Source organism: Elgaria multicarinata, chromosome 8 (assembly GCF_023053635.1).
Source record: "Elgaria multicarinata webbii isolate HBS135686 ecotype San Diego chromosome 8, rElgMul1.1.pri, whole genome shotgun sequence".
Taxonomy (NCBI): domain Eukaryota; kingdom Metazoa; phylum Chordata; class Lepidosauria; order Squamata; family Anguidae; genus Elgaria; species Elgaria multicarinata.
In genome coordinates this window covers 994,537-1,017,963 of record NC_086178.1, presented here as the reverse complement: position 1 = coordinate 1,017,963, position 23,427 = coordinate 994,537, and the positions used below count along the sequence as shown (strand labels likewise).

At 52.3% G+C, this 23,427-nt stretch overlaps 1 protein-coding gene across 1 annotated transcript in view; it reads right to left on the bottom strand.

Moving 5' to 3' along the window:
* The window catches only part of LOC134402335 (probable cation-transporting ATPase 13A4), a 54,026-nt gene that overhangs the window by 20,042 nt on the left and 10,557 nt on the right, over positions 1 to 23,427 (bottom strand). Inside the window, exons 3-13 of the mRNA XM_063131737.1 lie at positions 21,303 to 21,440; positions 17,391 to 17,461; positions 17,208 to 17,288; positions 14,316 to 14,385; positions 11,002 to 11,136; positions 9,717 to 9,789; positions 7,916 to 8,047; positions 4,920 to 5,093; positions 3,714 to 3,871; positions 2,503 to 2,691; positions 346 to 407 (exon numbers count right to left, since the gene is read on the bottom strand). Coding sequence (XP_062987807.1) covers positions 346 to 407; positions 2,503 to 2,691; positions 3,714 to 3,871; positions 4,920 to 5,093; positions 7,916 to 8,047; positions 9,717 to 9,789; positions 11,002 to 11,136; positions 14,316 to 14,385; positions 17,208 to 17,288; positions 17,391 to 17,461; positions 21,303 to 21,440 — 1,283 coding nt within the window. The remainder of the gene's footprint in view (positions 1 to 345; positions 408 to 2,502; positions 2,692 to 3,713; positions 3,872 to 4,919; positions 5,094 to 7,915; positions 8,048 to 9,716; positions 9,790 to 11,001; positions 11,137 to 14,315; positions 14,386 to 17,207; positions 17,289 to 17,390; positions 17,462 to 21,302; positions 21,441 to 23,427) is intronic.

Genomic DNA, 23,427 nt, shown 5'->3' with positions numbered 1-23,427 from the left:
AGTACGCCGCAGACTAAAATGGGCGGAGCAAAAGGAAGGCGAGAGAAAGTCAGCCCGGCTGGCATCCCGGCAGAAGCCGCCTCAGAACTAGTCTCTCTGAAGTTAATGCATCTTGGGAAAGGGCTTTCCCTTCTTCTTGAAAGGACAATGGTCTCGCTTAGTTTGCATAGTTTTGCCTAGGGGAAAGTTCCTAGAGTTTAGACTCCTTTCAGGTGGAAAGAGATGTTTATTGCCTGAATAAAGCTGTGTGGATTACTTTGCAGGCCTCGTTATTGTCTCCTAAGAAGGCGAGAGGTTCTGAGAAACACGACACAAACAGAGAGAGGGAGACCAACAGAGAGATACCTCTTTCCCTTGGCCAGGACGATTCCCCAGAGGTCCAGTCCATCTTCCGTTAGGGTGCCAGTCTGTGGACGCGCGTTGATGCCACAGAGGAAGAGGGAACAACACAGACAGGGGACATGTCAGAAGGTCTATTGCAGAGGGCGGGGAAAGGGGCTGTCGGAGACGTGGAGGCTCGTGGGGGGACACAGAAACCTCTTCCAAGCCACAATGCCGCACTCCAGTGGGCAAGGGAGAGGGAGGACAGACCAGGGCTTCTCTTTGGGGCTCAGATGGATTCAGTGAGGACCCCTGATCTCCGCAGGTCTGTGCTCTCGTCAGCACACGCCGGATTCCCCCACACAGCCCAGGGTGGAAGGTCAGAGGGGGTAGCCCCACACCATGCCATCTATGGGTTAGGGTTAGGGTTGCACTTGAGACTCAAGCAGGTGCTGTTCCTGGTGCGCTGTGCTCCTTCCGGTGTAGGACAGTGGTTAAAAGCAAGAGCTATGAGCTGGTTCAAGCCTCAACATCTTTAAGGGCAGGAGGGGATTTTAATAGCTAATTGTTTATAATCCACCCAGGGAACATTAGTTATGGGGCAGATTAGAAATGCAATAAATGAACATCGTCAGGAGCTCACTCTCTTAGGCCAGCTGACCTCTCTCAGCCTTGGCCCGCCAGGCTACTAACACCAGGGCTACCTTACTGGGCCATGGCAGGGTGTATGGCCTGGAGGCTGACAAACCATGGCTGCCTGCAAAGGCTTCTGGGTGAACGGCTGCTTCTGCTTCTAAGCTAGCAAACTGTTATTGCCTTCTGTACCAGTCAGTGACATTCCTTTGCATTATGGGAGAGATGGGTCAGAAGGCACAGTTACGGTGATCTCATGATTTAGCCTGGAGAAGAGAAGATGGAGGGGAGACATGATAGCACTCTTCAAATACTTAAAAGGTTGTCATGCAGAGGAGGGCCAGGATCTCTTCTTGATCCTCCCAGAGTGCAGGACACGGAATAATGGGCTCAAGTTAAAGGAAGCCAGATTCCAGCTGGACATCAGGAAAAACTTCCTGACTGTTAGAGCAGTGCGACGGTGGAATCAGTTACCTAGGGAAGTTGTGGGCTCTCCCACCCTGGAGGCCTTCAAGAGGCAGCTGGACAACCATCTGTCAGGGATGCTTTAGGGTGGATTCCTGCATTGAGCAGGGGGTTGGACTCGATGGCCTTGTAGGCCCCTTCCAACTCTGCTATTCTATGATTCTATGATAAACTCAGGTGTCTTATCTGGAGGCTCTAACGAGCTGGCATTCCACGGTGGTTCAGTTGAAAAGCTGGCCATAACCCCCTTAGAAAACCAGGTAGTGGGCCTTGCCCGTGCCAAAGAAATGCCAAGTAGTGCCTTGTTTATCACAACTACGTAGACTTATGCTACCGATTCCTATGAGGAGAAGAGCTGGTGCTTTTGTTATGAGTAGCAGTGCAATCCGTCAGTTGCTTCACTTGGCAGCAATGCCAAGTTCAGTTATGCTATCCCTGTTCTTGTGCCCAGACGTGGGGTCCAGTTTTGCCGAAGGGCCTTTGGTGCAGGAAGCTTTCGCAGTCTAGTCCACTGGTATTAGGATACGTGTAATATGCTAATAAATCAGTCTCCTTGAAAGCAAACCTGTGAGTCAGGCTGCTTCTGTCTCCTTGGCAACCCTGGAAACCTGAAAGCTCACGGCCGGCCGGGGCAAGACACGGGGGTGACGCAGCCCCTCCCTGAGAAGAAGCACGGCTTTGGGGTGCAGCAAGAGAGACGGCAACAGCTGCTCTTCCCATTCTGCTGCTCCCCCGCCCCCACCGCTGTTCTGCTCTCTTACCTGGCCGGAAGGCACGCACTGGGCTCGTGGGAAGGCAAGGCGTCACCTCTCTCTCATCTGCCGCACCTGCCTGCCTGCGTGCAGATGGAGGGGGAGGCGTTGCCGCGTGAGCCACCCACGGGCGCCTTGACACAGCCCGGGGACAGCGCTGCCTTGGAACCAACCCTGGCTCCGGAGCGAAGGCGGATCCTGCGCAACTTTTGGAGTTTGCGGTGTGCTGTGGGGGAAGGAGTCGCCCTTCTAAGCTGCCGTTTTATTTGCACCTGACCACGTGGCCGGATTCCCTGATTCGCCCACCTTCCCGGCGAGAGGAGACACGGACCTTGTCAAAGCAGATGAGGTTTAACTGGCCACACAGGTTGATCCTTTGGGGGCTGATGCAAAAAATCCCCTTTTTCTTCAACCGCCTCTGGGTGTAGATGATCCCCGTGGTCAGCGCAGCAGGCAGAGCGGGAGGCACCGCGATCGTGACCACGTCCAGGGCCTTCTTCACGACCTCCCCAGCCTCTTCCTAGCGGAAGGAAGGAGCGTGGTTATGGGGAAGAGGCGGGGCCGTGCCCTGACGGAAAAGCTCCAAGGGCCGGGTGTTGGGGGCTCCCATCTGCCACCGTGGCACCCCGGGGAGCGTCACTGGCAAGGAGGTCCTCCAGGTGGGCTCTGCACCTGGTCTGTGTGAATCCCAGGAGGGAAGGAATGTGGGCCTGTGGAACAGGCTGGCTGGCTGGGTGGGTGCAGGACGCGCCTTCCTAGAAAGCAGTCCGAGGTCCCTCTGCCAGGAGCAGGGCGAGCCTCTGATCCACGGGCTGACTGCAGGACTGACCCCCTCCAATCAGGCTGTGGCCAAAAGGCTGCCTCTCCAGTGTAGCCCCATATACGTGGCTTCTGCGTGGCTTTCCCCTCGAGGCGAGGGATGGAGGGACACTGGAGCACTCGCAACCCTGCCCCGCACTTCACTCCCTGCTCCGTCTCTGAGGCCCAGGTGTGCTGCAAAGACTGAGGGGTCCCATGATCCCCACTCACCCAAATACACACACTAGCCAGCAGGCCGTGTGGGGTGGCACAACACTGCACGCCCCCTCCCCTCCCCTCCTTTCCTGGAGTTACACAGCCAGCCCCTGCTGGGGCAGCCCCACTGCCCCCTCAGCCACCTAGTGAGTGGACCCTTTCCTTCCTTCCTTCCTTCCTTCCTTCCTTCCTTCCTTCCTTCCTTCCTTCCTCCCTTCCTTCCAGACCCAGAGCTGCTCTGGGTGAGCATGTGGGAATAGCAGCAGTCAGGCTCCCATCCTGAATTGGGGAGTTGAGGAAAGCAAATGCTCTGAACTTAAGAGTCTTCCGGACTTTTTTTTTTTAGGGACTGCAGGAACATGAAAACTGCAACACTGCCCAATTTCTGAAAATGTGCCCAGAATTCACATGTGGGTGAAATGTGGGTTGAACGGTTCTAGAGGGAGGTGAACGCTGAAGGAGCTCCCATAGCTGCCCTCTGGAGGACCCTGTGGGCTTTCTGCCCCCCCGCCCCGTCATAACACTCACCCCTTTGAGTACAAAGACACAGACGGTGTAGACCACTCCGACAGCAGCAATTCCTATGAGGCACATGAGGAACCGAATGGCATCTCGGTAGAGCCGGAAATTCAGGGGCTTCGGGTAGAGAATGGATCTCACCAGGTCTCCCTTGGCGGTGTTGAAACCTGGGAAGGCAAAGCAAACCCAGAAGGTGAGAGCAGCAAACCCCCAATGTCCAATCGCGGACTACAAGGTCCTTAAAGATGGGAGAAGAGACGGGGCAGGGGGAGACAGGTCGGGGGGGTAGTTTGGGCTTACGGCGTTGGGGTGGGAAGTGCTGGGGCTCAGAACCGAAGGAGCGCGGGGTGGAGAGGAGGAGGAGGTGGAGGGAGCAAGGAGCCCCAGGTGCGAAGTGGGCAGGAGGCCGGCTGGGTTTCTTGGAATGGCAGGCAGCACTTTTGCGGCGTGGGGCCAAGGACCCTCCTCATACAGAATTCCTCCCCCTCGCTGAAAAGATCTATACCCTGCACTCAGGGTGCACTCAGGAAGCCAGATTCCAGATGGACATCAGGAAAAACTTCCTGACTGTTAGAGCAGTACGACAATGGAACCAGCTACCTAGGGAGGTTGTGGGCTCTCCCACACTAGAGGCCTTCAGGAGGCAGCTGGACAAGCATCTGTCAGGGATGCTTTAGGGTGGATTCCTGCATTGAGCAGGGGGTTGGACTCGATGGCCTTGTAGGCCCCTTCCAACTCTGCTGTTCTATGCTTCTATGAGACACATATAAGTTTTTAAAAAATAGCCACAAATGGAAAGGTGGTTTACAAATGTGAAGAGGGCGGCCGTGCGAATGGTGATTTTGTCCCGTGGAGTTGACACACTTCGTAAAACGTCGAGCCGCCACCACAGGGGCCCCTGCTCAACCTGGCCGCAAGCACCTGCCCTAATGACCTGCTTCTAATGAGCAGCGGAAGGAGGGGGTCCCCAAGGGAAGAAGCAGATCCCCAGAATGCCTCTCTAGGGGGACGGTGCCCTCCCGAGGCCTCTCCCAGCCCACCACAGAGAGTTTGGGAAGGGAGAGAGGGGGAAGGGGGCATCTCCACGGCCTCAAAGAGCCCAGGCATTTGGGATCTTTGCCATCCATTTGTGGGCCAGGTGAGCTTCAGCAAGTGCGGCAGGAGCCCTGATCCGACGTGGCGCGCAAGGGCCAGGTCAACGCGGCGTCCACTCACCGGTCCGCAGAACCACCGCCTTGGCGGGAGCCTTTCCGTCTCCCTTGCTCTGGATGATCTCGGTCCCGCAGAAGAGGAGGTGCCTCCGACAGTCCTCAGCGCAGCTCCTTCGCCAGGGCTGAGCGCCCAGGTCGACCGAGGGCAAGCTGGTCTTTGTGACTGGAATGCTCTCCCCTGGAAGAGACCAGAAGGCGTTAAAGGGGCCCCCTGAGCAACTCACTCTGCGCCCCACCAGGACCGAATGCTCCCTGTGCCACAACTGATCTAGGGAGATGGGAAATGCAGAGGACGAGCAACTTCTTTAAAAAAAAAATTAAAAAAATGAACGCTGGGGTTTCAGGTTGTGGGATTCTGCGCCCAATGACATCCCGCACCTGCAGAGCACGCATTGCAGAAACGTAGAAAGTACACAGGAACAACAATTGTACAATGAAGCTCTGTAAAATTTTGCACATTCAGAATTGTGTTTGGAGCCTCATTTTTGGTTCAGAATCTGATATGTAGTGCAAACGCCTGAGAATCACAGGATTTTTCTACTTGACGCTTCTAACCTGAACCTTTATCAAGGCTTCTGCTGCTAGATTCTTAGTGGGATTAACTTCAGCTCCTTTACATGTGTTTTAGGGTGACCCTATGAAAAGGAGGACAGGGCTCCTGTATCTTTCTTTCTTTCTTTCTTTCTTTCTTTCTTTCTTTCTTTATTTATTTATTTATTTATTTATTACATTTCTATACCGCCCAATAGCCGGAGCTCTCTGGGCGGTTCACAAAACATCTTTAACAGTTATATTGAAAGGGGAATTTCAGCAGGTATCATTTGTATATATGGAGAACATGGGGAAATTTCCTCTTCATCACCACAGTTAAAGCTGCAGGAGCTATACTAGAGTGGCCAGATTTAAAAGAGGGCAGGGCACCTGCAGCTTTAACTGGTGTGATGAAGAGGGAATTTTACCAGGTGCTGCATGCATACAAATGACACCTGCTGAAATTCCCTTTTCAATACAACTGTTAAAGATACAGGAGCCCTGTCCTCTTTTCCATATGGTCACCCTATGTGCTTCCCTCCCCCCCCCCGAGACTTTTTATTCCTCTACCTTTTTATGTGTTCAATTACATAACCACTAGGTGGCACTATAGTATAACCGAATTTTGGAAAAACTCAAGGGGTTTATTGCGCCGTTTGCAGATATACCAGACTTTCCTCGTCAGAAAATAAACGAACAAAACAAATACGTAAAATAGTTGCAAAGCAGCAGAGAGGCCCTGGAGGATGACAGCATTGCATAAAGCACCTGCAAACTAGTGTGAGAGTGAGGAACGCTAAGCGCACAATAAACGCCTAGTGCAGTCTTCATTCAGTGGAACAACCCAGCTGACACGGAGCATTTTTACGCCCCCTTGATATCAACGGAAGACTTCATCACATTCTTGACTGTATCCAATAGAATTCAATGGGCCTTAAAACAACTTCACCTGGCTGGGCCGTGCATTATTGCAGAGAGAGATCTGAAAATACACCGAGGGAGTCTGCAAAGAGCTACAACGTTCAGGAAGTGGAGCTGCTCTGTCCCAGAGACCTTCCTTTGGGCTTCTGCTCACATTTCCCAGTGGGCAATGCGCCAACATGCAAAAATGTGCTCCTCACAGGGCCACTGTGGGAACAGAATGCTGGCCAAGAGAGGCCTTTTGGGCTGATTCAGCTCCAGGGCTCTTCTAACACAGCGTCCCGGGGGCGGGGGGGGGGAACACACACACACACACGATACCCAACTTCCACAGCAAGTACAAATAAACATTGCCCCCCACCCCCCAATAAAAGTATTAATCCAAGTTCCTTACAATTTCTACTGTTACAGACACTTTCTCACAGTAAAATAAATAAATAAATATCCCCATAGTTAGCATACTTGCAACTTGTGCATTATTATTTTTGCCCTGTTTACATGTAGTGTCTAGGTTACCATAAAATAGGGTGACCCTATGGAAAGGAGGACAGGGCTCCTGTATCTTTAACAGTTACATAGAAAAGGGAATTTCAGCAGTTGTCATTTGTATATATGGGGAACCTGGTGAAATTCCCCTTTCATCACCACAGTTAAAGCTGCAGGAGCTATACGAGAGTGGCCAGATTTAAAAGAGGGCAGGGCTCCTGCAGCTTTAACTGTGGTGATGAAGAGGAAATTTCACCAGGTTCCCCATATATACAAATGACACCTGCTGAAATTCCCTTTTCAATACAACTGTTAAAGATACAGGAGCCCTGTCCTCCTTTTCATAGAGTCACCCTACATAAAATATTCTGCTTTTCCTTGTCCTTTTGCAAAACTTTTCATTTGATGCCGCAGCTTTCCACTGCCATCAATTCTCATAATCCGCCCACCCAGGGGCGATATGCTTAGGGTGACCGTGTGGAAAGGAGGACCGGGCTCCTGTATCTTTAACAGTTGTATTGAAAAGGGAATTTCAGCAGGTGTCATTTGTAGATATGGAGAACCTGGTGAAATTTCCTCTTCATCACAACAGTTAAAGCTGCAGGTGCCCTGCCCTCTTTTAAATATGTTCACAGTATAGCTGCAGTATAGCTCCTGCAGCTTTAACTGTTGTGATGAAGATATAATTTCACCAGGTGTGACATGCATACAAATAACACCGGCTGAAATTCCCTTTTCTATGCAACTGTTAAAGATACAGGAGCCCTGTCCTCCTTTTCATATGGTCACCCTAGTTATGCTGCCACACGCCCCTTTCCAAATCTAGCAATACATCCATCTTATGCAGCCTTTGGAGCCTCCAACCCCCTCCCACCCACCATTCCCTCTCCCCGCCCCAACTCAAGATGGCTGCTTCTGCCTCTTTCCCTCTTCCTCGACGGGGCTCCTCCTGGGCCTTGGCTTTGGGCTACTGCCTTTGCTGTGCTTCAACAGTAGACCAGAAGGAGACCTGGCAGCCCGGACTGGGGTGTCAGCAGCAGCCTAGTGGGCCCTGCTCCTTACCTGTCAGCATGCCTTCGTTCACAATGCACTGGCCGGAGATTAGGACGGCATCACAGGGCAACATGCTTTTGCCGCCTTCGAGAGCCAGTGTGTCTCCGGGTACCAGATGACGTGACTCCAGCTCTTGGACACCTGTCAGGGTGGAGAGAGGCCCATATTTTTGGGGCATCAGTGGGGCAGACATGAGGCCCTCCCCCGCCCCTCCGCTAGCTGGATCCCCACTCAGAAGTCTGTGGATTTGCTTCGAAGGAGATGTGCTTAGGATTCCCACTTCTGTGTTTGAAAACTGCAAGCAGAGTGGACCCAGATGGGTTCCCAATGCTTCCAAAATCTATAAAGTTGGGCCCAACTGCATGTTACACCCCGAAAGTGTGGATCTGAAATCGGACAGCCTTCTCCCCCTCCCCCCCCCCCCGGCTGGCCCCAAGAATTGAGAGGAATTTTGCCCCTGATACTGGAGGTCACATACGGCCATCATGACGACTGGTAACCATGAAAGGCCTGATGACCGTCTGCCACACATACCCGCCCTTTAGTTTCACTATAGCTTGAGGCCAGGTCTTCTTGTTTGCAGAAAGCGTTAAACTAACCACAGTCTGAGCTTTACCTCAGTTAAAGATATCAGCTGCAAAAAAATATATATCAGGTGTTTCTGGTTTCAAAATGAGGGAGAGGAAATACAGGTTAAAGCTACTGAACAGAAAAGTTGCAGAGAGAAAACAAGCGCCTTCGACACTTCTGGAGGACACCAAATGCTGTCCGTCGTCTCTTCTCTGTCTACCGAATCCTGTCCTGACTCTCAGTTCAGTGCTGGCAGGGCTCCACGAAGGGCAGCTGGGGCTGGTGGCCAAACATGAGCTGCTACCAGCCGGTCTATGAAGCGCAGTCTCACCATGATAACGCGACAATATTATATGGATTTGTCAACACAGATACTGTCTGTTGAAGTGAACTAACTCAGCCTTTATATAGGTTGACTTTTAACCTGCAATTCATTCCACCATTTTTGACAGGTTTCCCTCACCCCCTTTCAAATTTTTAAACTTGTTTTTCCTCACGCATACAGCTATCCATGTTTTACATAAGTTCAAGTATTATTTAGTGTTTACATTGCTGTTTCCTGGGGGCACGCTTCACGGAACTGCACTGAGAATCACTTTTCTCTGCTTTTTCTCGAAGTCGGCTGCTTTGGTCCGTCAGTGGCAGACTACACTGAAAAAAGCGGGCTCTACCCTTCCCTAACCAATGGTGTCCAGAGGTCACACTGCACTCCAATCCGCCTTGCCGTGGGGTGGGCAGAGTCCCACCGGTTGAAATGAACGTCATCAACCACATCGGAGAGGCTTGGTCTCTGCCCACCCCGCTTTACCTGCCCAGGGAAAGGAGAGGTATTGCAAGCGATATCAGGCATCCAGAGAAAAGGAGCAGAGGCTTTTGTCCAGGAGTTTCCCTACGGACCACCAACACTGCTGTTGGAAGTGGTAGAAAATGGTGAGGTGGGAGGAGTTGTTAGGCCCCTAAAAGTAAAAGGTGCAAGGTACAAACGAAGAGCAGAGACGGGAGCTGCAGGAGAAAGGCCCAGGTGCCAATTTAGAGATGTGGAGATTCTGCGATTTTAGAGAATTAGGCAGCAAAACCCAGATTTTTTACTTCGGAGCAGTGGAGAAGGAAAGAAGAATAAACTACGGTGAGTGGAAGATTCAGAAACTTGACCTGCATTTACACAGGCTGTTGCAAAATGGCACAGCAATTCCACAGGCCAGATAACGGGACCGGCAGAAGGAGTTCTATCCCAGCTCACCTGTTGGTTTCCTGCATACCTTTACCAGCACACTATTATGTGATTCCACCAGCTGGTGCAGCTTCACGGATTGCTGTTAAGTACGAAGGAAAGACAGCGCAGAGCCGCGTTAGTGCACTGGGAAACAGCCCTTCGAACATGCAACACCAGGAGGCCGAGGCACGGTGCCCGCTGGGTCAGGCCGTGGGGCCCGGGGCCCTCGCTGGCACGGCGAGTACAGGGGAATCCACTCATTGGGCTTGGCCAAATGCCAGTCAAGACAGGAGAGGAGGGACTGGATCGGGCACCATGAGCAGCCTCATGGACCAAACGGCCTGCATGCAAAAAGGGCCCTGCATGTGACATGCAGGGCCCTGCATGTGGCGTCGGTACAAGTGAAATCAGAATGTATTTTCTTGAGATGAAGATTTGAATGGTTATAATTTCATAGACTTGAGATTTTTCTCCCTGTCATTCATTTTAATGAACCTTCCTCTACTTTGCCCGCTATTTCCTGACTATCGGTAAAGATTTTTTCACCTCCTGACCTTCTGAATCCAATCCTGCACCCACCCACCCACCGACCCCGTCTTTTCCTTTTGATATGGACATGCCTGGACTACAGGCACCATAGTGAACTTTAAACCGTCTGTCAAGATGTAACTAATGTAATAAGAAACTAGGAGAGAATGTATGTAAACACCACCCTGAATGTAACATGGATTATACAAATTCAGAACGTTTCAAAACATTCAAGTATCAATGGATAGTATCACAAGAAGGAGAACGGAAGGAAGTAAAAGACAAGAACCGCCAATGTTAGAGGCTCTGGCTAGAGGGAGGCGTGAATACGGAACAGGAGTAGCTTTGGTATTCCAGGAAGGCCAAGTGGAGGGGAGGTATAATCCCAGGGAACATTTTATGGGCACCATCTTAAATGGCCTTTCTCAGGGGCTGCGCCATAACCATGGGACTCTGTGAAGCCAGCATCGGGGCATAGAATCAGTGAATAGCAGGGTTGGAAGGGGCCTACAAGGCCATCGCCTCCAACCCCCCTGCTCAATGCAGGGATCCACATGTAAGCATCATCGCAAGGCACAGGGTGGAGGAGGGAGGCAGCACAGGACCATTGTGACGCTTCCCCTGTTTGGAGCCTGCAGCATCAGGCCAATCCAAGCAAAGTATCCAGTGAATCAGTAGACCGATAGGCAGGTGAATGGTCAACCACTGAACCGTGTCAGAGGCTCATGGTGCGAGGGGACCTTTCTGCAAGTGGGGTGCAGGTGTGTGTGGGGGGGCTCCTCACCTTTCTGAGGTCGTACACCGTGAGAAAAATGGAAAGGAGGGACATGATGATAATGGCCACAGAGTACTCAACGTAGTCCTCAGCGAACCACAGGCAGACACTGAAGAGCTGGAAGACGTAAAATGGGTTGAGGACCTGTTCAGGCAAAGAGAGAAACCCAGGGGTCACATGGTGCTTCCTAGGGCACATGGGCACTTAGCCTCGGCCAAGCTGTGCCACTTGCAAAGGACATCAGAAGAGCCCTGAGGCTGGATCAGACCCAGGGTCCACCTAGTCCAGCACTCTGTTCGCACAGGGGCCCACCAGCCATTGGCCAGGGACCCACAAACAGGGCGCAAGTGCCACAGCACCCTCCCACCCATGTGCCCCAGCAACTGGCGCAAACAGGCATGTTGCCTCGAATACTGGAAGTAGCACACAGCCATCTGGGCTAGTAGCCATGGATAGCCTTCTCCTCCAGGAATTTATCCAACCCCCTTTTAAAGCCATCCAAGTTGGTGGCCATCCCTACATCTTGCGGTAGTGACTTCCATAGTTTAACTATGCGCTGTGTGAAGAAGGCCTTCCTTCTATCTGTCCTGAATCTCTCACCAATCAGCTTCAAGGGATAATGACCCCATTGGGTTCTAGTATTATGGGAGAAGGAGAAAAAGGTCTCCCTCTCCACATTCTCCACACCATACATAATTTTGTCCACCTCTATCCTGTCTCCCCTTAACTGAGGACAAGCCCCACCCAGCACCCACGCCCAGACACCCTGGAGGGCACCCTTATGCTATCCTGGTGCTTACAAAGACCAACAAAAAAGCACACTGTGCCCAAAGCGCATGGAAACGAGGGCTCTTTGGAGGACTGGATCTGGGGCAAGAGCAGCCCAAGGTGGCCAAGCCCCACGGGTGTTGCAGCAGGGGCGTTGAGAACCTGAGCAGAAAAAGGGGGTGGGTGGGTGGGTGGGGCTGCCGACTGATCCACAGGCAAGGACCCCAAGAGCGACCTGGAAATAAGCAGGCGATCTCCACCCGTCCTTGGCTGTGATTCGTCCCCCAGCATGCTGGCAAGACCCAGTCTGAGGACGGCGTGACAAACACATGTCATAAGAAAGGCCTCACCCCAGAAGGGCCTGTGGCCGTCAGCAACCCATGTCTACAGGGGCTGCCCATGCTGAATGCAAGCTGGGACTGTCAGGTTTCCGCTAAATGTTCTTTCATTGCAGCATCCACCAAGCCCTGGAAAGGGCGGGGGGAGATCTGGGGGGATCCGTGTGGGGTAAGAGCCCCCGCTTGGCACGTGGAAGGTCCTGGGTTCGATCTCTGGCAGCCTCTCCATGGAGGGCGAGGAAAGGATCCTGCCTGAAAGCCCTGGAGAACTGCGGCTGCCAGTCAGCGTTGATGCTACTGGGCTAGATGGACCCAGGGTGTCTGTGTGACTCAGTCTCTGGCAGCTCCTGATGCACCTTAGCGCACGTTTGTTCGCTCTGCTCTGGATCCGAAGCGCTCCTGGCGACCCGAGGCCGACCCACAAGCAGAGTCCTGCGGAAACTGCACTGCAGAGACCCTCTCAGCCTTGACGGTCCGACCTCGCTTGAGACCATTCAGAACAAAACTCTTTAAGGTTAGACTGTTGGTTGTTTTACGATGCTTTTCATGGTTTTAATTTTTGTGAACCGCCCAAAGAGCTTCGGCTACTGAGCAGTATAAAAATGTAATAAATAAATAAGATTAGGACCGAAAGCCAGCTTAGGAAGATCGTGAACAGAGGAGCCCCGTGCCTTCCTGCAGCCTCCCCCAACCTGGTGCCCTCTAGATGAGTTGAGACTGCAGCTCCCATCACGCCCAGCTTGTGTGGCTCATGGGAGCTGCAGCCCCAACCCATCTAGAGGCCCTCTAGATTCGGAAGATGTGAGAGTCAACCCTGTGCTAACGGTCCGCCCCACGGACGACTGTGAGCAGGTCGCGTTGGGGTCTGAAGACATGCAACTGAAACAAGCTTTTCCTCTGCTGCCCCCTGCCCCTCCCCCTGTGTAGACTTTGTAAGCCTGTCCTCGAAACACTTCGTAGGGCACCATGCACATGGATGTCAAGTGCCAGGGGTGGAGTTGCGCACCTGAGGAAGTGGGCTGTGGCCCCATCCGGCGGAGGCGGTGACCGGTCTGTGAGTCTTTAAGGTGCGGCCAGGCTCTATTGTTCACGTACTTGGAGGGTGCTGTGCAAACGGGTGGAAGGATGGGTGCAGCAAGCAGCCTTCCCGCTTCTTTCCCTCCCCAGCACGGGAGGACTGATTCCCGGCCAGCCCACCAGCAGCCCCGGTCACTTGAGGCCTTTTGGCAAGCCAGACTTTAATTAAAGGAACCAACGCACCTCCTGGCTTTAGTCAGTGCGGAAAAACCTCCCTAAGAAATGCCAAATAGCCACCTTGGTTCTATCAGAAGTGGACAGAATGTCCTGCTTGGATGAGGCTAAATCTCTTGTTGATTAAATGACTAATCTGGCCCCTAGAATCCATTGCCTTCACGTCACGTCATCCTGGAGCTTTTGAGAAGAACAGAGCCAAGAGCTCTGCCCGGCCTCAGGGGCCAAGGCCACAATCCGCCGCACAAGCCCAGCGCCTCCCATTCATCTCAATGGGGCTTGTGCAGCTGAGCTTGCTTGGAACGGCATCCAATAGAAAGCCAAACAAAATTCAGTCAAACCAACGAAGCCATCAAGATGGAGGCTGCAGCTGTTCCCTGGTGAAATGGGAAGAAGGAAGAGTGTTGGGGGGGACGGCTGAGGGGGGGGATGGCAGGGGGCTTAGGGAGAAGGTCCAGGAGCTGCCCGGGGCATGGAGCCCTCAGCCCCTCGAGCTTCTGCTGAAGGGAGCTCCAGATAAACATTGGAAGAGCCCTGAGGCTGGATCAGACCCAGGGCCCATCTAGGCCAGGACTCGGTTCCCCCAGTGGCCAAGCAGCTGTCGACCAGGGACAACAAAGCAGGACACGGGTTCAGCAGAACCCTTCCTCCATTGTTCCCCAGCAACAGGTGTCCCTAGCCATACTGGAGGTAGCCCAGGGCCATGGAAACTAGTAGCCATTGTCAGAACTTCCAGCAGCCCTTGGTCACAGAGTTCCAGGCATTTCTCTGCATAAGGACTAGAAAGCTGCCATCAGCATCATCATCACCATTATTATTTCCACTTAATCCTTCCCACTCTGCAAAATAAATTCTGAGACGCTCAGGGTGCTGGATTCGCACCAAATGCCAAACTCCCCGCTTGCACAGCTCCGGCACAGCGGCTTTGCCTGAGGCGCCCCGCAGAAGCCTCGGGAAAGAAGGTACCTCTTTGACCAGCAGCTTCCAAACGGGCGTGATCTCAACGTCGATGGTGTTGGCCCCGCAGATCACCCTCCTGTGCACGAGCAAAAGAAAGACGGTCTTGGCCTTGGCCCTGGACTGCCAACCAACATGATGGCATATTCCTCTGCTCCATCGAGTCCAACTCCCCTGCATGGAGCAGGGGGTTGGACTCGATGGCCTTGTAGGCCCCTTCCAACTCTGCGATTCTATGATTCTATGATTCCCCTGGAAGCTTTGCTAGCGCCACTGCCCGCTCCGGCTGGACTTCCCACTCCAGAGAGGACAAGACCAAACGGACGAGACCAGACGAGGTCAAGACAGGCAGCAGAAGCTTTAGTTGCAGAAAGGTAGCAAATATCAGGAGGAACCATTGCATCCCCTGGAACAAGCCCCCACTTATCAGGAACAGCCTGCATTTTCTGGGCCCTGCCCCTGCCTGGTTCTTATTGTAAGGATGCTTCTTGGAAATCTTGTGAATGCACGTCCCTAAAATGGCCACGGGCTTCAGGTTTTAGTTCCCTCCCCAGTGGGGTCTCTACTAGAACTTAATTCTTGGACAGACGGGGAGACACAGCTCACCTCTGGCGCACAAATGCACATAAGTGCTGCACCTGCCGGCATCCGTTTTTGAACTTCTCACATAAGGCATCAAAGGAAATTGCATTTCTCAGTATAGCTTTTACCAAAAGCAGAAGCATCCTCTCAGTTTTGGCAGGTCCCCGTTGCACGAATGAGCCCCTTCACTAGGACAGCAGTTTGGTGGCTTGGGAAGGGCTGGGAGCGCCTTCCCTGGAGGTCTGATGCCAGGATAATCCATCAATGCTTTGGGCGTTTCCGACAAGGCTGTTCCTTGGTTTCTTCTCATTGGTCAAATCGCCCTTTCTCAGTTTCCCTCCTTCTCATTCCTCCGCCCTCACTGTCGGTGTCCCGCAGGGCTCAGCGTTGGGCCCTGTTCCTTTCTTCTCTTTACACATTCCCTTGGGGTACGCTTATTTCTAGCTTGGGTTTTTGTTATCATATTTCTGCTGATGACGCCCAGGTGTACAAATCTTATCCTGAGCTGAATACTGAGATCTCGACCTTTTTTGACCAGTTGCCTTCTAGACATCTTGGCATGGAGGCCCTCTCAGCAGTTAAAAGTTGAATGTAGGCAAAACGGAAATCTTGGTCTTTCACAGAACCATAGAATAGCAGAGTTGGAAGGGGCCTACAAGGCCATCGAGTCCAACCCCCTGCTCAATGCAGGAATCCACCCTAAAGCATCCCTGTGAGATGGCTGTCCGGCTGCCTCTTGAAGGCCACTAGGGTGGGAGAGCCCACAACCTCCCTAGGTAACTGATTGTCCCTTGAGTGTTCCTCCTTTTCTCCTTCAGGGCTGTCAGGTGATGCCTGTCTTGGAGGCAATGGATCTCGGGGTTCTGGTAGATGAACAGCAGCCGCTTCACTCATTTGTGAATGTGACAGCCAAAGTATATAATTTTATCTCGCTAACATCCGCCAGATCTGCCGTTTCCTGACCCCCGAGGCTGTGGGGCTTCTTGTTCATGCCCTGGCTGTTTCCTGCCTGGATTACTGGAACAGCCTCCTGGCTGCTCTTCCTTCTTCTTCCTCACTCGGTCCTCTTACTCTAGTACAGAAGAGTGCTGTACGAGCTGTATTAGGTTTGCCCCGTTAGTCCCATGTTCCCCACCATCGCAGGGCATAGCACGGGCTGCCAGTCAGGGCAAGGGCATGTTTTAAACTCCTTGCCTTGACTTTATTTATTTATTTATTACATTTTTATACCGCCCAATAGCCGAAGCTCTCTGGGCGGTTCACAAAAGTTAAGACTTGTAAAAGTTAAGACTTTTAAGGCCTGGCACTCTTCCCCTTCCCAGTTATGTGGTGGAGCTGGTTGTACGGCATGTGCTCCTCTTAGGAGGCCTCAGCCCACAGATTCTGGACTTCTGATGGGTCCCTGGACTAAGGTGGCGAATTCTAGGTTCCAGGCACTTTCCCATCTCGCCCCACGATGGTGGACCTCTTTCTCTCCCTCTACCCCTTCAGATGGAACCTGAGTGGGACAGATTTAGACCAAGCCTGAAAAGTGAAAACCCATTTGTTTGAGTCATTGCCGTAGGCGTTGGTGCATGGAGTGAGGAACAATCCATTTGTTCTTGGGTTTTACATTGATTGGTTGTGAAATAGTTTGATTCCCGGTTAGTAGTTTAATGTGTATTTATAGATTTTTGTTTATATTGTTGTGCTTTTGGTTAATTGGAATGCATTCTGGTATAGAGTGCAATATAAATTATTGTTGTTGTTGTTGTTGTTGTTGTTGTTGATGTAGAGGGGGATGTTCTCCTGCTTTAGCACCTGCTGGGCTCCTTCCAGCTTCATAATTCCAACATATTATGGACCCAACGTCGTCCCACTTCAGAGGAGCCATTGCATTGGCCAGTGGACTTGGCCTTGCAGCTGGTTGTTTTCGTTTTGCTCTTGGTATCACCAAACAAACGCCCCTTGCGCTGAATGGGCGCTTGGCCCAGGTGGGAGGGATGAGAGGCAGCAGCAGGAGGCCGCCTCTCCAGGTTCCAAAGGAGGGCAGGCGGCTGCCCTCAGAAGCTCCCTGCAACTCAGCCACAGAGTCAGCAGGCGGGCAGAAGCCAAGTCAAGGTGGGCCGGCTATGGGGAAGGCGTGTAAAAAGAAAGAAATGCCCCGAAGACTTCTGGGGCCTGGGCAGAGGTCTTGCTTGGCAAGGAGGGTGAGGCGGGGCGGGGGGCAGGGGGGGTGGGATAGAATAACATGTGGCCAGGGAGAAATGCAATGCACAGGCCCCAGGTTGTGCACAAAACTCGCACCGTTGGCTTCTCCAGGCTGGCCCAAGAGCGTACCTGAGGACTTGCTCTTCGCTCGTCAGCCCCGATCCGAACTGTGCATGGATCTCCGCGCAGGTGTGGTTGTCCTCGAGAACCCTGAAAGAGAAGGAGAGCCACGGCGGTACCAAAGGGGCTTCCCTTCCACGGCTGCCCACGGCCACCCCTCCGCAGCAACAGGCAGCGGGTCACAGGACTCACCCGACCTTCTGGAACCGTTTGGCAGAAACATCCCAGGCGTGCCGGATTTTCTGCACTTGGATGTATCTCACCTGCGAAATCAAGCAACGAGAGCAGCCATTGCAAAGTGAGCATTGCCACAGCGATCTCCCCAATGGGGAGGGGGGGAGGGCGGCTGGTGTGTGTGTGGGGAGTGGCTGAGCAGGCCGTGGGCGTGGGGACATGACGGAGGTGTTGCAATGATGCATGATGTGGAGGGGAAGGACGGAGAGCCCGTTCTCTTCCTCTCTCGCAGTAGTAGAGCATGAGGTTACCCAATGACCCAAGGAAATCCCCCGTCTACACGTAATGCAGGATTCATGTGAGGAATTTGCTGCCACAGGAGCCCACTGGCTTGGATGGCTTTAAAAGAGGATAAATCAAATGCACGGAGGAATGTAAGAACATCAGAGGAGCCCTGATGCTGGATCAGACCGAAACTCCATCCAGTCCAGCACTGTGTCCACACAGTGGCCAACCAGCCATCGGCCAGGGACCAACAAAGCAGGACACGGGTGCAACAACACCCTCCCACCCATGTTCCCCAGCAACTAGTGTGTATATAGGCTCACTGCCTCAGATACTGGAGGTAGCACATAGCCATCAGGGCTAGTAGCCCTGGATAGCCTTCTCCTCCAGGAGGCCATTGATGGCTGGTGGCTACCGCTGAGTCCCAGGGAGTCTCTATATGGCCTATTTACTCTGTCGTGGTTGCGCAGCGGCGCTGCATTGTCTCTGTGATGCAGCCGCCACTTTGCAGACACGTTGGTCTTTCCCCCACCGAAACTGCGTTTTTTCCACAATGCTGTTTTACTGTGACTTTTTCAATTTCCCTGATGTCACCACTCTGTTTCCTCTGTCTGTCACTGGTGGCTTCACTTTGTGTTAGGAAAGTGGGCGTAGCTGGGGGTAGTTCCTGGTGCAAGGTAGGCGCAGGAATGCAGGGTAGGGGGTGAGAGTTGGACAGGCCAAGCACTGGCTGCCACAGCCGTCTGGGGAACAAAAGTCAAAGCAGTTGTGACATCCGACGCATCAGTTCAATGAACGGTAGCACTCCAGATGCACTTCTACAGGCTTTCAAAGCTGTGCAGAGTTCCCAGAAAATAAACAAAAATGTTTTTTTGCCGTTTTCGGCCTGCTGCCCATTCCTGCCACCTGATTACGGCACTGCGATTTCTCCTCTCCGGATAGTCCGTGCTTAGTCCTGCCATTTAAACCAATCAACGCCGCTTCGCATTGGGGGAATCAAAACGCAAAGCGGCCCTGGTTGTGAGGCTAGGGACCAAGACCAGGGCAGAGATGTTTGCTTCTTGCCATGCATGCGTGCTTCTGGAGGCCTTGGGCTGGCCACCGCTGGGAACAGGAGGCTGGGCTCGGTGGACATTTACTCTGAGCCAGCAGGGCTCCTCTGAAGCTGTCGCGTTGTTCTTAAAACAGGGCATCAAATACAAACACACGATGTATTACGGCGGAGGCCTCCCTCTTTGGACTCTTCTCACGCTCTGCTAAGGCTCCAAACTGGAGTTTTAGGTTCAGACGACTGATGCTCAGGGCTGCAAGCTGCCCCCCCTCCCCCACCGGTCTAAGGCCACCTGGAGAATAGGGGGGTCAGGTGTGATTCAGACTGGGCCCTTGTGGGGGTCGCAGGTCAGGTTCTCAGTCACTCTCTGATTTCTGCTCCTTGGATGTGAACTGCTCAAGCCCACAGGAGGGCAATTCTAGCTGCTGGCAACCTTTGCTTAGAGGATTATGTGCTCTTTGTTCTTGGCTGGTTCTAAACTTTTTGTTTTCTTGATTCTGAGCCACGAGCGATACATAAGAGTTGCTCAAAGGATCTATTATTTGAAGGCTTTGGGGATTTCCCCCACCCCCGAAATATATCCCTTGAAGAATGTTATCATTCACCCTCCTCCTGTAAATCAAGCCAGCTACGTAAAACAGGTAGCGCTCATACGGGGACATGTTGCATAAGAAGAAGTCAGCGTAGCTCTGTGCATGGGGCAGGCCGTGGGTCAAAGCACCATCTCAAGGGCACAAGAGAACCTCAGAGACGTCAGCAGCCCCGGCCGGAGGCCTCCAGGGCTAGAGGGCATGAGGGCTGTCCTCCTGCCCCAGCACCTGGTTTTGACAGGGAGGCCGCCCAGACTCCAGACATGGAGCTCCTGCTGAGCTCTCACACCGGACAGGGAGGAGGAGGCCCGTGAGCAGCCTCGAGCGGAGCCTGTCGGATGGCCGAGGCTTTGGCAGGCAGAGCAAAGGGAAGGTGTGGCGGGAGAGGCTTGGCAGGTGGCAGCGGGCGGCAGGAGACGGGTTGCTCTCCCAGTTATTGGATGCACCCACTGCGACTGCATAGACGCATATTTTAAAATATATCGATAGCCCAATCTTCCCCAACCTGGTGCCCTCCAGATGTGATGGAGCACTACTGCCTTCACTCATATCCGCCTGTCCACACTTCTAAGTTCAGCAAGAGAAGCCCTGCTCATTTGCCCACACGAGATGGGGACTTTTCTGCAGTGGCCCCATACCTCTGCAATGAGTTGCCCTCAGGAGTCTGCCATGCCCTGTCAGTGACTGGGTTCACACTGCGCACTCATCCATCATGGCTGATTGCCCTCTTCTTTCCCCAGCCCCGTTTTGAGGGGCTGGAATATTTTTTTTAAAAAGCAATCCACAGTGAAATTCGGATGGGGGAGGAAACCCACCCCCTGGCATGGACCCTTGGGAAACTGGGCCTATGGCAGGGGGTTGGAGTTGTATCCCCACACACCTGATTTTCAGCATGGGGCGCTTTGAATCCCAACGCAACCCTACAGAGATGAGTCTTGGGGCAACATGGTCCATGGTGGGGGGTTGGGTTTCTCTTTCCCCACGAGCCAATTTTTGGCATGGGGTGCTGGAGCTACGGAGAAGATGGGCCTGCCTCCAGGCCCCCCGCCCCCCCCGATGCTGTGGGGAGGATGAGGGGGGAGGGGAGGGAGACAGGGGGGACAAGCCCCGCACTGTGGGTTGTTTGCCCAATTGTCGGGGGATGGGGTGCGCTGAACATGCACAAAACCCATCACCGGTTAGTGGGTTGTGTGAACATGCCCACTATAAGATAGTTAATCTGGTGCTGAATGGGTCAAATAATTTTCCTAACAAAAGACGGAAAAACCTACTTCAAACTGAAGGTGACTAATTTTTTTTTAATACTATTTTTATTGATTTTCAAGTAAGGACAAATACAATAAATACACAGAGTAAAAGAAAACACTCAACAACAATATAGATGTTCCCATAGCACCACTATAAAAAAAGCATGGGTGTTCATTCCTTCAATAAGCACTTGGTACAGAAAAAGATGCAGGTTAAGTTAGAACCTCTGACCAAAAGGATTCCTGAGTCATTGGGGGTCTAGGTTCGCCAGGATTCATATTAATAAATGTGAAAAAGTCCAGCCAGTTTTCCACAAATGTGTCTGATGTTATTTCTCCTCTTGCTAACCTGCTATGTTGTGTCAATTTATCATTTAAAGCTAGTTTCCAAATCTTATCAAACCAGCGTTGATGGTCAAACGGTCTGTCGCTTTTCCAGAATTGGGCAATTTCCCACCTGGCTGCAACCAGTGAGGGTGGCTAATTTGATCTGGAATGGCGGAATGGTCTGAATGAAGGCGTACAAGAACGCCCCCTCAAAGACCTCCGACTCATATTTAAGAAGACCCCACATTTATACGGGGCAAGAAGGCTGTGAAATTGTGATCGGTGCAAGTTCTGAAATTAAACAGGACCAAACCGCTGCCTGCATGCCTCAGTCAGCCAGGCCAACGAAATACGTCTAACGGACAGAAGGGTGACTGGAAGATCTCCCAGTGCGCATCGTCCAGGCCACAGCATTTGAATATCTACTTACTTTTAACTCTGGCTTCATGATGACTTTACTCAGGAGGGAACCGTCGTCAGCAATGGCAGAAGCACTGGGACGGAAGTGGTTCAGGGTGGAGAGAGAGATCCAGGCCACCTGCTTCTGGGTGTAAGTGTGAAATTCGTCCTGTGGAAATAGAGCAGAAGCCGCTGCAGGGGTATAAAGAAAAAAGACGGATGGAGCCGCCCCCTTGCGAAAGAGCTGGGCGCCCTGCCCTGGGGCAGCCTTGGGTCTGCCCAGCCACTGGGCCACGTCTCTAGGCAGACCCCCATGAAACCGGCCCACGGCTGAGATCTGCATCTGACCCTTGTCTGTCCCTCTGGGTGTATTTCTTAGGTGCTTCTTAAGTAAACAAGAACCATCAGAATTGGCCACAATGGCAGGATTCTAATCCAAAGCGTTCAAGCTTTCAAACGTTCAGAGCCCAAATCTAATACGTATAACCAGAGTGACAGAGCGCGTGCTCCTTCCATGATGATAGAAATGGTCATCTGAAAACCTCAGTTGTTAGAACACAGCGTTTTGTCTTCCTCCTTTCCTGCATAATGAGAAAGCTGAGCAACCTTTATAGGATCAGTTTCCTTTGGAGGACAGAACCTGTGACATTTATGGTTGTTTTAATAAAACAACCTGTTGGTTGTTTTATTATGGCTTTAATTTTTGGATCATCAGGCTTAATACGATCAGCCCCTCTGGCCTCAATGAGTCTTTGGAACTATCGGCATTGTTATAAGAAACAGCTGTTTCCAACTAGTTGTCAAGGTCTCTTTTCCCTCTATATCTCACTTCTTCCTGTATCACGCTAGCCTAGCAGCTTCTGCAGACAACTTCATGAACGTTGTAAGTAAATACTGTTGTTTGTTATTGTAACATAGATGATTTGTTCCTGGTTGTTATATTTTGCATAGAGACTCCAATTAGCTGAATGATGATGTATTACCCCTTTTTTGATTGCAATTTGTATGTCTTGTTATACATATTGTTTTAAAGTTTTTCTAACTAGATATTTAAAAAAAAATTAAGGTACAGATACTTGTAAAATGCCTCTAATTGTAAATATTATGATACAAAGGACTTCTTTGTTTTTTAGATAAAGCCCTGAGGAAGAACGCAACCGCGTTCAAAACGCGTAGGCACCTGGCACTTTAATAAAACTTACTAATATTATTGTTGAAGATGACTTGGTCCCACCCTTGCCACAGATTCCTTCCTGGCCTGACCCAGAGGTGCCAGGAATCGAACCTGGGACCTCCTGCATGCAAAGCAGGGGCTAACCCATTGCGACAAGTCCCATCCCCAGGTAACTTTTGTAGACCGCCAGAGAGCTTCGGCTATGGGGCGGTATATAAATGTAATAAATAATAATGATGATGGGGTACAAAAGCAAGCACGTAGGTGGTGCCAGGTGTAAAGCACTGTTGGGTCGCCCCAGGTCATAGAATCATAGAATAGCAGAGTTGGAAGGGACCTACAAGGTCCAGTCCCCGCCTCCCTCTATCACTCGACTGCAAGGGCTCATCACACTGGCCTTAGACAAAGAGAAGTCAAACATGACACTGTGCCCAAGATACAAGGACTTGTTTCCCACCATCTGCTACTAGGAGCCCCCACCCCCACCCCGTGAGGCAGGGTAAATCCCTTGCTCTGGAGGCAAATGGCTGGGAGGGCCCCCGAGGGCCTAGCCCCATGCAGGAGAGCGGCCAGCACGGCTCCTTGGAGGAGCACCCCTGCCCCCCCCACCCTGAGCGCTCTCCCAGAGTAAGAGATCAGGTGGGGGAGGGGCTCTTTGGGGAGTTGCCCACCTGCCTGCTCTGTCACTGTGGGAGAGCCCCGGTGGGTGAACAGCCTCTCCGGAGAGCCGTGTCAGCCACACAAAGCAGCCAGTGCCTCTCCGGAGAGGCGGCCCGCCCCAACTCTCGTCCTTGGGGAATCCCACAGATGTGAGATCCGGAGAGGCCCCCAGGGCCCAAATGCTGCCCATTGAGGGGTCCTCCTCAAAGCATGGCCTTGCGGGGAGACTGTCGGCAGAGCTACCCGGGCCAGCGTCGTGTCCACACAGGAGCCGCTCACCTGCCGATGGGAAGTGCGGAAGCAGGGCAGGAGCGCAGCAGAA